The 15,599-nt window shown below is 32.3% G+C and overlaps 2 protein-coding genes across 2 annotated transcripts; one reads left to right on the forward strand and one right to left on the reverse strand.

Annotated features, from left to right (window-relative positions):
- The first annotated feature begins 5,795 nt into the window (after window positions 1–5,795).
- Window positions 5,796–10,558, forward strand: LOC140894745 (DEAD-box ATP-dependent RNA helicase 7-like). Its single transcript, XM_073303343.1, has 14 exons — window positions 5,796–6,394; window positions 6,816–6,950; window positions 7,338–7,478; window positions 7,581–7,692; window positions 7,840–7,910; window positions 8,028–8,182; window positions 8,306–8,417; window positions 8,706–8,807; window positions 8,904–8,964; window positions 9,055–9,223; window positions 9,300–9,396; window positions 9,493–9,587; window positions 9,831–9,964; window positions 10,121–10,558. The coding sequence occupies exons 1-14, from the start codon at window positions 5,897–5,899 to the stop codon at window positions 10,336–10,338; spliced, it is 2,100 nt and encodes a 699-aa protein (XP_073159444.1). The 5' UTR covers window positions 5,796–5,896; the 3' UTR covers window positions 10,339–10,558.
- A 3,148-nt stretch (window positions 10,559–13,706) lies between these two features.
- On the reverse strand, window positions 13,707–14,516 carry LOC140867844 (probable CCR4-associated factor 1 homolog 6). The gene has a single exon (XM_073272893.1). It carries the CDS (start codon window positions 14,514–14,516, stop codon window positions 13,707–13,709), a length of 810 nt encoding a protein of 269 aa, XP_073128994.1.
- Between the last annotated feature and the right edge of the window lie 1,083 nt (window positions 14,517–15,599).

Here is a 15,599-nt window from a genome sequence, read left to right on the forward strand (position 1 = left end):
GTTGATATCATGTTTAGTGTGTGTTTATGTGCTAGGTACCAATCTGATCCAAAGGTAACCCATGTAAAAGTTGTTATGAGAATTTTGAAATATGTTTCGGGTACATTAGATTTGGGATTGTGGTATACTAGGGATACCAATCTTGTTGGTTTTGGTTGTGTTGATTGTGCTGGGGATTTTAATGATAGTAAAAGCACTATGGGAGGGTGTTGTTGTCTTGGAGATAGAACTTTTTGTACACAACCTTTTTTAATGAACCAAATGTTAGAGGATTGTGGATTTAAAAGTCAACCCCCCATTTTTTATTGTGATAATTTGAGTGCGATTGACATTTCAGAAAACCCAATTCAACACTCTCGCACAAAATCCATTGGCATTCGGCGTCACTTTATTCAAGATTTGGTAGAAAAAAGTGTGATCTGAATGAATTTTGTTGGAACTAATAACCAACTGGCAGTTATATTCACAAATATTAATTCCTTGAAAATTTTTTCCTTAAACATGCTAATTAGAATATTGAATTTTTCCTTCTAGACAAAAGATTTGATTTGAAATGGTTAAATATTCTATGATCTCGATAATATATTTAGGATAGATATTTAACTTAATTATATCTTGATATCGAATTGAAAGGATTTATGTTTATATTATCAAGATATGATTTGATATGATAGACTAAATATTTATATGTTATTATCGAAAATATTGAGATAGATATTTGTCTAGATTAAATATTATCTTGATAAGGAATTATTGTGTATTATTGTTATCAAATATTATCAAGATAGTATTATTTATATTTAAAAGAGTTTTGTTCCTAAAAAAGATTTATTTCCTTATTGTGTAGGACTCTACAAGAAAATCCCTTTTATACGTAAAAGCTAATCTATAAAGAGGGATTTTGCGCACAAACAAGAACACACTTTAGAGGAGAATTCAGAAGAGCTTTCAAGGAAAATCACATAGAAGAATTCGAAGATTCTGAAGAAGTTTTGCAACCATCGTTGTTGCATGTCCCCGTGTCGCCGTTCGTATTGAAAACATCAGAGACAACACTGTGGGAACTGTGTTGTTGAAGATATTTTCTGTCTCTTCAATTTAGGCTACGGGAGTTGCATCCAATTTCTTTTATACTCTGTTGTATTTTAGGATGCAAGTTTGATTTCTCAACTTGTTGAGAAATTTAGGATTTAATGATTTTTCGTAAAATCACTAGGATTACTTTGTAAGACTATTCTTACGTTTACTAGTGATATTTAGCCCTAAGGCACCCGCACGAGTTTTTATACTCGTGCAAAATTAATTTCTTGTGTTATTTATTTTCCGCTGCACTGTGTTGTCGTTGATGTTGTGACACCACGGACAATACTAACTCTTTATTTTAACCTACAATTACAATACGATTTGTGTCATAAATGAATATAATCCGAGTGGACGCTACGTGGTTGCGGAGCTTTGGAACTTTAAGGCAAATAGGAAAGCGACCTTGCAAGAGGTCATCGGCCACATGTTCCAAAAAGAGGAATCCTCGGCTCCCACATGTGATGGAATTCAGCAGGTTCATCTCTCGATCCCTATATATAATTTTTTCAATTAGTAAATACACTTGTAACATTTCTTCTCATGCATATTATTAGGAATCAGTTTGAGTTAGCATATAAAAGTAAAAACCAACTCAGAACATGAAAATATTCATAAAAACTAGTTCTTTTGTTAGCAAAGGATGATTATCTTGTGTGTAAGTGAAATATTTACATATTCAAATTCCCTTTTCCATTCTTTCAACATAGATAATGATGAAATTAATCTTGTTTGTTGATTTACCATCGATTTTTTTCCCCCTAGACGAAAGGTCAATAGAAACCATTCTCTGGTTTGGAGCGGTCCAAGGGGAGATAAGAGCATATAAAGCAACAAAAGATGCTTAGTTTGTTTCGAGGACTTTTTGTATTTTGGCTCGGTGGTTATCCACGTTCAAGAAACAATTTCAGTGTGTGATTTTATCTGAATGTCAACTACTACTTGGTTTTTGAATCTTTTGGTGAATAATCAATAGTATATATGTTTATCTGCAGCTTATTTTACTTCTACATTTGGTTTACTTTTTAACCCTTATTCTCAAATCTCAATTATCTAGGGGAGGGGCTAGAGAGTAGAGGTATGTTATAATATGGTATCCGATCCGTAACCAAGCTTTCCATGTTCGTACATACATATATAAGAAAAATCTTATATGTATGTCTTGTTTACATTTTTATTTAAAATTTTCTTCATTTCCCTCATTAATTATTGCAAAAATATCTATGATAAGAAATGATTCCTAGTTGATCAAAATTTTTTTATAATTAATAAAGAAGGATGTATATCAAGTGTTCATGTAACATTATTCTATATATAAAATATAAACTTTCGGGTGAGAGAGATGATTTTACATTTTCCTAACTTTTGTTTTCAATATACTGACTATTCGTAAATTTCACATAAATATTTTCAGACATGTTCTCAAAATAATAATAAAAAAAATCATTAAAATTTATTCATGCAAGTGATGGCAAATTCTTAGAAATATTTTTTATAGATAAAATAATATATTATTTTTTAGATATGTTTCCTATTTCTTCAACTCAGTCCAAAAATAATGAAGACGTTAATTTGATAATAAATATTATTATATTTATTTTAGTGTTTTCTCAAATGATATAAATATTTTTTTATATAATAATTTTTATAATAATGTTTAAAATTTAAATATATTTATTACATGAGTACTAGATATCAATTTTGTGAGCTTGTCCTACAGAGGCGGAAAAGGAGATTTGGCAGTAGCTAGCTATACAAGCAACACGAGGTGTTTGTAGTTTGTAGGCCCTGACTCTGTCTTTAAACACCTTTGTATGGTTCATTTTTCGACGTAGGGCTCATGTGAATTTTTTGTGTGAATGTGTCTGTTCGATCATATAGTCCGATACTTTTAAAGGTATGTATATATACGTGCGTGGAGACTGGAGTAGCCATATTTCGACCATGATTAGCAAATGTAATGATGTAATGGAATATGTTATTTGGGAACGAAATAGCAAATCATTTTGTTTATGATCTACTTGTCCTTGGACATTGTGTATCTGATTATGGTTCAATTCATGATATTGATGATAGAAATAGTGAATAGAAGGTTATTATGATAGTGAACAAAATAAGGCAGAGGGCAACAGAACATGAAAGAACGTGATTATGGATCATCTTGATCTTTTAATTTCTATAGGTTTGATGAACAAAGTATTTGTGTTTGGTTATATGTTATATTTATTCAATCGTTCAAGTTCCCGTCACCGGCGATTCGGGGCAGCGCAAGCCGCTAATGGCTTAATTAAGAAACCAAATTTTATCTATAATTCTGTTGAAGTAGTGCCAGGGTCACCCTGGAATAACTGCTTCGACGGTATTGTCGATTTAAATCAACAAAGCCTTACTAACAACTACTGATCAGCAATGATGAGCTGCAAGATGCTGGCAAAGAATTACTACTGGTATATATTGATAATCTTTATCGCGATGCGGTGTAATTTATTGTAATTTGTGAGTTTACATACATGCACATATCAAGAAAAAACCTCCAACAACAAAATCTCCTCTCTTTATATATTATTATAATAACTACTTCGTTTAATGATATTTCAAGAAAAAGAATAGCACAATACAATCTTACATCAATTTACCCTAAAGTTGCCGTCTTCGGTTTCTTGAACACATAATATATCTTGGCCACCTTGTTTGATCCAAACTTTTGACATCTGTATAGAGCAACTCGAAGAATCCTGCCCCGCGTATCACACAACTTCCGGCACGTAACAGTTTGAGCAAGAACCCAAAATCATACCCACGGTGGAACGTAATCGATCCATTCCACAGTGGCTATGATTTTGGGTTCTAAGTTCTAACCCAGCGATTGCCGTCACTCAAAACAACTCCTAGTGGACATGAAAAACTGCATGGCGCTGACAGTCTGACACGTACCCTCCTGAATATGTCTTGCAAACTCTATTGAAGCAACACCACTCGAATTCTACGGGAGTCGCTTTCTTGCAAAAGCGGGCGCATCTCCAAGATTTTAAATTTTTTTTTTTAAATTTCAACTTATTTTTTTATGTTTGTATATATGTGAATTCTTCCCGACTTTAATGGAAAGCGGCGTCTCCAAGATTGTATATGCGAACTTTTTCACATTATCTATCTATATCTATATAATATTACTCTAAAATAATAATAATAATAATAATAATAATAATATTATAACTTCGAATTTGAAATTTTATCTCATCTTGTCACTACTTTTTAGTTTTGGTTATTTTTTAAAAAAAAACACTAAATATAAAACAAATATTATGTATAATGATATTTACAACCATAATATAATTAGATTTTATTATTTTATCGCAATATTTTGTAATGTATCGTGAGATTTTGATATATTAAATTTTTTGTATCGTAATATTTATTGTACAAATTTCGTTGGACATGTAGTATCACTTTTTTTATATATATTTATTGAAATTTTTTATAAATATTATATATGATAATGTATCAATTTTCGGTTCAAAATTTATATTGATTTTCTGTTATAAGTAACTTCTATATATTTAGCCAATTCTCTCTATTCTATAAAATATTATATTGAATAAAATATAATTTATATATATATATATATATATAATATTAATTTTTCTACTTTTTTGGTAAAGAATGTCACCCGAATCGAAAACTTCATATAAATATTTTTTGACAAGTTTTCAAAATAATTAAAAGTTTAAATCAAAATTTATTCCTCGGAATTTTTTTTTTGATTTTTTGAAAATATTTATTTATTCTTTAAAATTTTGATAAAAAGAATCATTACTTATTTTTTAAATATGTTTTTATATTCTTTGTATTATTAATATTAATTTCAACTCAGCCAAAAAATCGAATGCAACAACAAATTAAGAAGTTAATTTGACCATGAAATATTGTTATACTTATTTTAGTGTTATCTCAAATGAAATAAATATTTTTTTATATAATATGTTGTAACAATAATGTTTAAATTTTAAATATATTTGTTACATGAATAGATATATTGTGAGACTTTTATACATATTATATCGATGAGACGAGTCGACTCGGTCTATATCTAAAATAAAAAAGTAATATTTTTAACATAAAAAATCTATTTTTAATGAATCAAGTCGAATAATACTCACAAAATCGACTATTCTTGGATGATCTGTGTGTAGAGGTGTCAAAATTATGCATGTTTAAAATTTGAATATGCAAATAACTAAGCATAAAATTTACCCTTCATAAATATTAAAATGATCCCCTCTAATACTATCATTCCAACAAATAAAAGTCTTCAAAAATTTGTGAAATATGATAATTTTGAGCATAAAATCACCCTTTAAATAAAAAACTCAAACTTTATTTTTATTTGTATATATATATTATAGATGGATTAAATATATTATACCTTTCATAGCTCACAGATATACCAATAATAGAAGTTGTACACTAATTTGACATTTGAGTCATAGCTCACAGATATACCAAATTAATTTTTACTACAAATATAGTGGAAAAGAGAGAAAAGTCATGAGGCTGGATGACTTTTTGTAGTGGGTGTTTTCGCGAATGAGCCCAAACTCCATATGTATTGAATATTGGCCCAAAACGAAATTCAGGCCGGCCCGGATTTATTTAGCTCAGGACTTTATACGACGAAAACCACTTCTTATTGATAGCCTATAAATTGCAAACCCTAAAACCCAATTCTCTCCTCTTCGGTCTCTGCTGCTCCTGCTCGACATTGATAAATTCCTTGCAGCGGCAGAGAGCTCAGTTCATCTCTCTCGTAGTGCGACTCATGCCTTCTATTGCTTTACCAGAATCACAGTCTTCCTCCAAGATGAAGAAATTGAACAAAGCTGAAGCTTTGTCCGTGGATGGTGATGATTTCGTTAAGCAAAAGATGAAGAAAGAGAAAAAATCCACCAACAATACGAAACCAATCTCCGAGCCGGGCCCTGATGATTTTAATTCCCATATCGTTCTGAAAAAGAGCAAAGAGAAGAAGCGGAAAGCTTTGGAGATTGAGATGGACGATAGCGTGGAGGAGAGGAGCGAGACTAGCTCGGAGATCGGCGAACCCGTGAATGATTTGGGTAAGAAGAAAAAGAAGATGAAATTGAACGAGGAGGAGGAGGAAGAGAATCCTAACGCGGTGAAGAATTTCCGGATTTCTGAGCCACTGAGGGAGGCTTTGAAGAAAAAGGGGATCGAGTCGCTGTTTCCTATTCAGGCGATGACATTCAATACTATTTTTGATGGCTCAGATTTGGTTGGAAGGGCACGCACTGGTCAGGTTGGAATACTTTTTGGGTTTTTTTTAACCTGAGAATAGATTGAATTTGTATTGTTATTTGGGTTCGTTTTAACCTCTATCAAAGCATCGGGCTACGGTTTTCATCTTATTTTGGAGCAACTGAGATGCAGCAATTTGAGTAATGGCAGCTTGTAGAAATTCACAATTGAAAGTTATTTGTTACTCTAATTGTTCATCATCCAGCTGCTCAACTACTGGTGAAATACACAAGTTACTTGTGATAAAAATCTCAAATTCTTGATAATTATTGTAACTGTTTAAATTGAACCTACCAAGTACAAAAGGAACCCGAGATTCTCTTTGGCGGGCTCATGGATATGCTTCGGATCATGCCCATATTTTCCGGATTGTGTTCTATAACTCTTATTGAACAACTTTCTGTACCCCTAAATTTTGATAGGGTAAAACATTGGCGTTTGTGTTACCAATATTGGAATCATTGACAAATGGACCTGCAAAAGCATCACGGAAGGCCGGATATGGAAGGGCACCTAGCGTTCTTGTGCTTTTACCCACCAGGGAATTGGCAACACAGGTATTGATTTTCTATGCTTAGTTTAGAAGTTGGGTTTCCATTAAAAAAAATTTGGAAAAACATTTACTGTTATAGTTTAGAAGAAATCAAAGATGAAAATGCGTTCACCACAAGTATTATTTCAAGGGACATTTACTAATCATTAACATATTGTCTGCTGCTTATGAAGAACTATTAACAGGATCTGATTTTTTAAGCTATTGTTTTTTTCTTTTTTATTTATAGCATTTTCCATGGTTGTATTCGAGATCTTAGATCCAAACATATATTTGAGTGCAAAGTTTTAACTTTAATTTTTTACTCTCTCAGAGTCTTGTGTTAATTTTTTTCCTCGTAGTTTCAGTCTCATGTTTTACGTTCCACGTTTCTCTGTTATAATTGTCATAGGTATTTTCTGACTTTGAAGTCTATGGTGGGGCAATAGGGTTGAATTCATGTTGCTTGTATGGGGGTTCTCCCTACCAGCCACAACAGATTCAATTGAAAAGAGGTGTCGATATAGTTGTTGGTACTCCAGGTCGCATCAAGGTATGCTTTCGGTTAAGACAGCTTCTAAATTACTGTTTAGTCATTAGTGTACAATGCAATACAAGTTTTAATTGTTTTTTTATTTCTGTAATCATCATGCAGGATCACATAGAGAGGGGAAATCTTGATTTCGGGGCTCTTAAATTCCGAGTGCTTGATGAAGCTGATGAAATGTTGAGGATGGGCTTCGTTGAAGATGTTGAGCTTATTTTAGGTATTCTGGAAAAAATTGTGATGGAAGCGTTCTATACTTTTAACACATATTACCTTCTTATTTGGGTTCATCCATGGGATGTGACCTTAGTCTTCATTTACTGTAAAAGTATCACTTGCTTATTTCTAGTTATTATTTAATTTGAAGGCAAGGTAGCAGATGCCAGTAAAGTCCAGACACTTCTGTTTAGTGCCACTGTACCGGACTGGGTGAAGAAGGTACTTTTTTCTTTAGTTGAAATATCTATAATTGCTATACTAAATTTATGATTGTCAACATTCATTTCTTTTCGTATTGTCATTCTAATAATCTGACCAGACTCTACTTGATGTCAGATCGCTACTAAATTCTTGAAACCAGATAAGAAGACTGCTGACCTTGTTGGCAATGAGAAAATGAAGGCTAGCACCAATGTGAGACATATTGTTCTTCCTTGTTCAAGTTCTGCCAGGTCACAGCTTATTCCAGATGTCATTAGTTGCTACAGTAGGTTGGTATTTTTCTAGGACCTTTTAAGTAATTTTTTTTTGTTTGGTATCGTGTCGTAAATGTTTATCATACTTCCGCTTTCTATTTTCCACTCACTTTTTTCCCCAATGGCATAAATAATTAGTGGAGGACGCACTATTATTTTCACGGAGACAAAGGATTCCGCGTCAACACTTGCTGGATTACTGCCTGGAGCTCGTGCTTTGCATGGTGACATACAACAGGCCACACGTGAGGTAAGATTTTTTTGGTCTCCAATTTCTTTTGTTAGTTTGAAAAAGCTTTCTGAAAAGCTGTTTTTATCTTCCCATCAGTTGTTTCTCTATGTACAGTATAATGCTCCAATAATGACTTGATACTTCTATTTCAAACTTTGTTATATTGCTGCTTCTCGAAATTCCTGCTTGGACAATGAAATTTTTATTGCCATTAGTGGATGCACATGAATGGATCAAAGAAAAATATTTAAGATCTTTAAGATAACACTACATCATTCTTTACATGATGTCCCTGATGCCTTTCAGGTCACACTCTCTGGATTTAGGTCAGGCAAGTTTTTAACACTCGTTGCTACCAATGTTGCAGCACGTGGATTGGATATTGATGATGTCCAGTTAATCATTCAGGTTACATTGTTTTCCTCATCTCAAGCAGAAATCAAGGATATTTTATTTATTGCTATATTCTGTGTCATATCTGACAAAATATTTGTTATTATTTAGTGTGAGCCTCCTCGTGATGTAGAGGCATACATTCATCGATCTGGAAGAACAGGGAGAGCGGGTAAGTTGGTTAATATTGTGTCCTTCACATTTTGAACTTGTACAGTTTTCGTGTTACGATTGTTAAAGAGCTTGTTGCTATTTTCTTCAGGCAAATCTGGTGTTGCTGTAATGCTGTATGATCCCAGGAAATCAAACTTTTCTAGGATTGAAAGAGAATCAGGTGTCAAATTCGAACACATTTCTGCTCCACAGCCAGCAGATATAGCTAAAGTTGCTGGTGCAGATGCTGCTGAAAAAATTACTGAGATCTCTGATAGGTATACTACAGGAAATTTTTAAGTTATTGCTTAGTGTTGATGTCGACACAATGTTCATATACTCTTCAACTTGCAGTGTCATTCCAGTTTTCAAAGCTGCTGCTGAAGAGCTGCTGAATTCATCTAATTTATCACCAACAGAACTACTTGCTAAGGCACTGGCCAAGGCTGCTGTAAGTTTTCATTCCTTTTCATTGTTATAATTATAATTATAATGGGAAACTTGGGTAATTTGTTTGTTGACACATGTTTTATGCTTTGGTATGCAGGGTTATACTGAGATCAAGAGTCGATCGCTGCTCACTTCAATGGAGAACTGTGTCACTGTTCTCCTTGAATGTGGAAAGCCCATTTACTCGCAGTCGTGAGTTATAGCTACTTATTTCTTTAACTTATGCTTTCTTGGTGTGCGGGGACACAATTTTTGCTATAATGTGTTGAAAGCAGCCTCTATACTGGATGGATACTTTTGACGAAGCAATATGCTCTCTCTGTTTGAAACTTTTGGCATGTATTTATTTCTTAAAAAGATAGCAATGCTTGTCTAGTTCCTTAGTTTTGTTGATGTGCTCTACTTAATTTTTTTCCTTGCACCTTAACATGGCAGTTTTGCATATGGGGTTCTACGGAGATTTTTGCCTGAAGAGAAGGTCGAGTCAATTAAAGGACTTTCTTTAACATCTAATGGGAATGGTGCAGTGTTTGATGTGGCTGCTGATGACCTGGACATTTTCCTTGCTGGTGAGGTTCCTACCATCTCAAATTCTCAATTTTTTTGTTAGTTATAGTTCACATTTAAAGAATCCTTCAAATCGTTCAAATGATTATTTTGAACTTCCATGGTAGTTACAAATATGAGCGGAATTTAAACTCAATTCTGCCTTGTGGGGGTTGTAGGTAAGGAGAATGCCGCTGGAGTGAGTTTAGAGGTGGTGAAATCTTTGCCAAGTTTGCAACAAAGAGAACAGGCAAGAGGCGTAAGATTTGGAGGAGGTGGTGGCCGAGGAGGCAGCTTCTCAGATAGGAGAAATGGTGGATTTTCTAGGAGAAATGGTGGATTTTCCAATAGAGGTGGAGGACAAGGTCGGGGAAGAAATACTGGCCGCAAATGGTGAAAGCTTAATCTTATGTACATACCACTAGCTACATGCTGATGGGCATAGGAATTTTGCCATACTGAAGAAATATTATGGGTTATTATTTTCGGTTTTGTTTTATTATATTTGAGCTTAGGCTTTGGACATTATCTATAATCTGAGATCACAAAGCCATCGATGTTGTTCTCCAGATTTTTGTTGTTCCGAGTTTTGTTTTATGGATTTTCAGTAGATTCAATTGGCTATCCATAACAAGTTACGTTTAACTGAATTTCAGGGTGCAAGTTACATTCACCTGTCTATGTTTATCTGAATTTAGTTAGATTAAATGATTGAATATTGGAATGTTTGTTGTATGGTGGGAAAGGTTTGCGCTAAAATTTTAAGGTATTATTTGGTGTGAATGATCAATGTTTGGCATCATTCATTTTTAGTCTAAAAATAAATATTTACATGATTAATTTATACTGCATAAATTGTCTTAAATTTAGTGTATTTTTTGTCACTCGCGTTATAAAATTATATTACTATCATATTACTGATTGAATAGAAGATCTGTCTTATAAATTTTTTGTTTTTTTTGTTGACATGTGCTTTTGTGAACAAACTAAAACTGTAGTTGACTTTCTATGTATTCTTTTTCCCCGAAGCCTTGAACAGTCATGAACACTACTGTATTGATTAACATTGAGAGCGAAAGATACGATGACCTGCAAGATGAAACGGGCATGTGGTACTGTCACCATTTCGTTTGGTAAATATTATTATAAAAATTAGTTAATATTTATGTGAATGACGATTAAATTGAGATATTTTGAGATTTAAAATATAATATGTTTGAATAAAATAATATATGACAATAGACAATGTTTCCGAATTGCTGAAAAGGGAAAAAATACGATTTTAATTCATATGCTTTGTTACGAATTAAAGAGGATTTAGACCCTAAAATATATCACACAATTGATTTTTCGTCGTAACTTTTAAAATGTAGATAAAATATATTACAATTTATATATACATACATATATATATACATACATATATATATATATATATATATATATATATATATATATATATATATATATATATTTCACTTTTGTGACTTTTTTTTTAATGAACTAATTTTAATTTTAGTTTCATATACTTCGAATTGAATCATACGTGACAAGTTAAAACCACTTGGAAAAAAATTCAAATTGAAAAAAAAAACAGATTTAAAAATTAAAGATTAATAACATAAAATACCAAAATCGCAAATAAATAAGCTTAGAGATTGTTTTAAAAATTATATTTTTATACAACTGATTAAATTTATAAATTATACAAAAGTGAAGAAAAATCAATAGTGAATAGTGTTTGAAAGAAAACCGAAAAAATAAAATAAAAAATGAGTAATGTTTAATAAACAAGTGATTATACTTTACAATGATTTTAGTGTTGATTTTTTTAGTATACTGTTTTATATCAGAAGAATGGTGATGTTATAATATCTGAATTATTTATATCTACTTTATGTTATCCAATTTTATTTTTTGAATAAATTTCTCAAATAAGTTAAAATAAAATAAAATAGTCTACGGATAATCTCGACATATAAAATAAATACACAAAGTATTACTAAATAGTACAAAAATAATTGTCAAGAGTTTTGAAAAAAAATCTTATTTAAAATGAGTCTCTCCAGACCATTTTTAAAATTTTATGTAACTAATTTTTCTTTGTAAACCAATACTATAATTGTTATTTTTTGTCAACATTATTCTTATTTTCTGCATCAGTTAATTGAATGAATTATATGATAGAAAGAGGCATCGTAAGCTTACGCTTATATCAACACGACTATTCAACAGGTTGATTCAGGTGGTTATAAATAAGACTTTATCATATCTCATTATAAATTTATTTAATATTAACATTTTTCACGTGGATTGAAGGTACTACATATTATCTTTATTTTTATAAAAAATATTTTATATACATGCTCGGTGCTGATAAGTGCAATTTATGCACTTATATTTTATATGATTTAGCTTGGCTTTTGCTATGTTTTGAGCGATATTATGCATTTCTCTTGTTGTTAGTGTTGTTTGCAGGAATTTGAGTGTTAATTATTTTATTTGATCAAAAAGAGTCAAAAAGAAGTGAAAAAAAGAATTGAAAAATGGAATTTAAGAGTGAACAGGTCAGCGCCCCAGCGCCATAATCTCAGCGCTCCAGCGCTATACGGAGTCTTCCAAAAGGTGAAAAGTCGAGGAAATAGCGCCACAGCGCTATCATACCAGCGCTCCAGCGCTGTTGAGGAAACATGTCGGGCGCTCCAGCTCTGCGTATTCTCCTAAAATTTGGAAAGTCTTGATCGAGTTTAAAAAATAATTTATAACTTATTTTGAGGGTTACGAGGGTTTAGAGAGCATTCAGAGCATAAAGACGGTTATTGAGAGTTTTGAAGTGCAGAAGAGCTCAAGAACTCGATACGAAGACGGAAGACGGCAGCATCCGACGACGGAGAATCTTCATTCTAATTCGTTCTAGTTCTCTTTGAACTCTATTTTTTTTAGTTTATGGATTATTGGAAAAATATGTCTTATTTGATCTTTGAATTTGTCATGAACTAATTTCTTAGTCTAGAGGTAGACGGATCTTGACTGGAAACCATGATTGAGATATTTTAATTTATATATTTGAATTCTTCGTACAGTTTATTTGTGTCTTTCTGATTTTAATGCTTTCAATTTACTGGTCATAGATTGAATGATATTTTATTTGGATTTATCACTCGAGAGAGGAGATTTTGAATACGACATAGAAAAATACATCTTGGGTGTTTATATTGTTCGAGAGGCATATAACTCCATAGAAGTCATTAGAAAAATTCTTGTGCCATTTACCGGATTTAATAGTTGAACTTAGATAGAGATATTGAGTTTATTATTGAATACAAATTTCTGCTTGACACTCGAGAGAGGTAGTAGAAAATAATAGGGATTCTTGACTAATAAACTAGTAGAATTGATCATTAAACAATCATTAGACATAAATTGTGGTGGACAGTCAAGTGAAGTCGAACCTCTAGCATTCATCACTTATTGAATTTTCATCTCGTGAACTCTGGGTTATTTAATTTTATTCCTTGCAAATTTTATTTTTATTAAAATCAAACCATTTTCGTAGCTCTACATAGGATTAGGATTTTATTAGTTGCAAATATTTGATATAATATCATTTATTCATTCTCTGTGGGATCGACTTGGACTTAATTCCTATATTATAACTTGACATTGTGCGCTTGCGATCGAAAAACACGCATTATGTGCGATTATGTTAGCGTTTTCCCATCTATAAAAGTTTCATATTCAATCTCATTAATGTTATCTTTTCACTCAATTATCAACATCAAAACCATACAAAACCCCAGCATATCTCCCCATTTTGCCTCCAAAGTTGTTGTCCTTCAAATTCTTGAACACGCGAACCGTAACCAAGCTATCCGATCCGGCCTGGTGACTGACCCCGACCCTCTCCACCATCAAAAGCCTAGCCACCTTGTTTAATCCACCGTGCATACCACAAAACTGCATCAAATATTTGACATCGTACAACACCGGAAAGAATATCCGAAGCAACTCGTAGAATCCTGCCCGAGTATCAGGCAACTTCTGGCAAGTCAGCAGCTTCAGCAAGAACCCAAAATCAAAAACACTGTGGAATGTAACCCAACACATGTTGTCTCTCAAAACAACCCCAGAGGACATCAAGAGCTCCCCGAATCGACGGGAGCTGACACCCTCTTGGATGTTTCTTTCGAACTGAATGCCGCCCTGGTTCAGCAACGCTATCGAATCGATAGCATGCATATCATGCATCGGATTGAATTCCCGGAAGTTGAACTGCCAGACACAGGACCTGAACTTGTCGCGATGGGGTAGATTTCCGTCGGCGTCGGAGAAAGTGAGGCCTAATTGGATCATCTTCAAATGATCAACATTGAGTTTCACTTGTTTGTACTGGTGATCAAGGGGGTCTGTGACCTCTGCCGCCAGGGGTTTCATGGCAAGTCCCGGGAACTCTGTATCCATGGCAACGTAGGGGTATTCATCCACGATATTTTGAATAAACTCGAATTCTTCCTCCAAATTGTACTCCCAAACGTCCCTCACTTCAATGGACTCCGTTTCGGGCAAAAGCACCATCTGCAAAGATTTAAATATAACAGCTATTCATTGAAAATCCAACGCAATTCCTGTATTTTTTGTACTTTCGATCGTCCAAGATTTTGAACGCTTTCGAATACCCAAGAAATAAATTTGATGAAGGCACTGGTTTATCACTATTTATTACTATAACATATTATTGTGTTCTTTTAGGTATTTGGTATTTTAGATATAACATATTCAAAAGAATATTAGATATATCAATTTTGTCATTACATAATATATTATTTAAATAATATATCAAAGTGTTCGAAGTGGATTAGAATTCTTGTTAGTTCAAATTGAGAATCTTATAAATATAGGTACTATCTAGTTGACAGACACATGAACAAGAACACACAATCCACACAATTAAATATTCTCTCTTTGGTAGTTCTTGGAACATCACCGGTGTTCCTAGGGTTTAGAGTGTGTATTAATTAGATTGCTCTAGTAGTAATCAAATACCAACGAGAATCTCGAAGGTCGAAGATCAAAGTTAGCTTGTAGATCGAGTTAGATATCCAACAACTGTGTGCTTTATTTTTGCTTAAAAGATACACACGATTTATTGTTTTTGACCATTAAATTCTAACTGTGGTAACAGAACCATTAAAGCTCGATCTCGCTAATATCTGATTTATGAAATAATATTATCAAGGGTTAATTATATGTACCTCCCTTGAGGTTTATCAGAATTACAAAAATAAACCCAACTAACTTTGAAAATTACATATACATCCACACAGATTTATATCAAGTTTATATTTATACTTGTTAACTTTAAAAATTACATATACCTTCCTACAGGCTTTTTAAATATCTTGCAATTACCATTTTTTTTCATTAAAATTAAAAGGTATGAATTTTGTAAAATAATAATAATAATAATAATAATAATAATAATAATAATAATAATAATAATCATAATAATCATAATAACAATAATAATAATAATAATAATAATAATAATAATAATAAGGAAAAAAATACAAAATATTGTAAAAATAAAATTGAACAAAGATAATTTTTATTTTGGTTTTGAATGTTAAAAATCAAAATATTATATTTTATTTTTAAAAT

Source organism: Henckelia pumila, chromosome 4, assembly GCF_033568475.1.
Source record: "Henckelia pumila isolate YLH828 chromosome 4, ASM3356847v2, whole genome shotgun sequence".
In the NCBI taxonomy this organism is placed as follows: Eukaryota; Viridiplantae; Streptophyta; class Magnoliopsida; order Lamiales; family Gesneriaceae; genus Henckelia; species Henckelia pumila.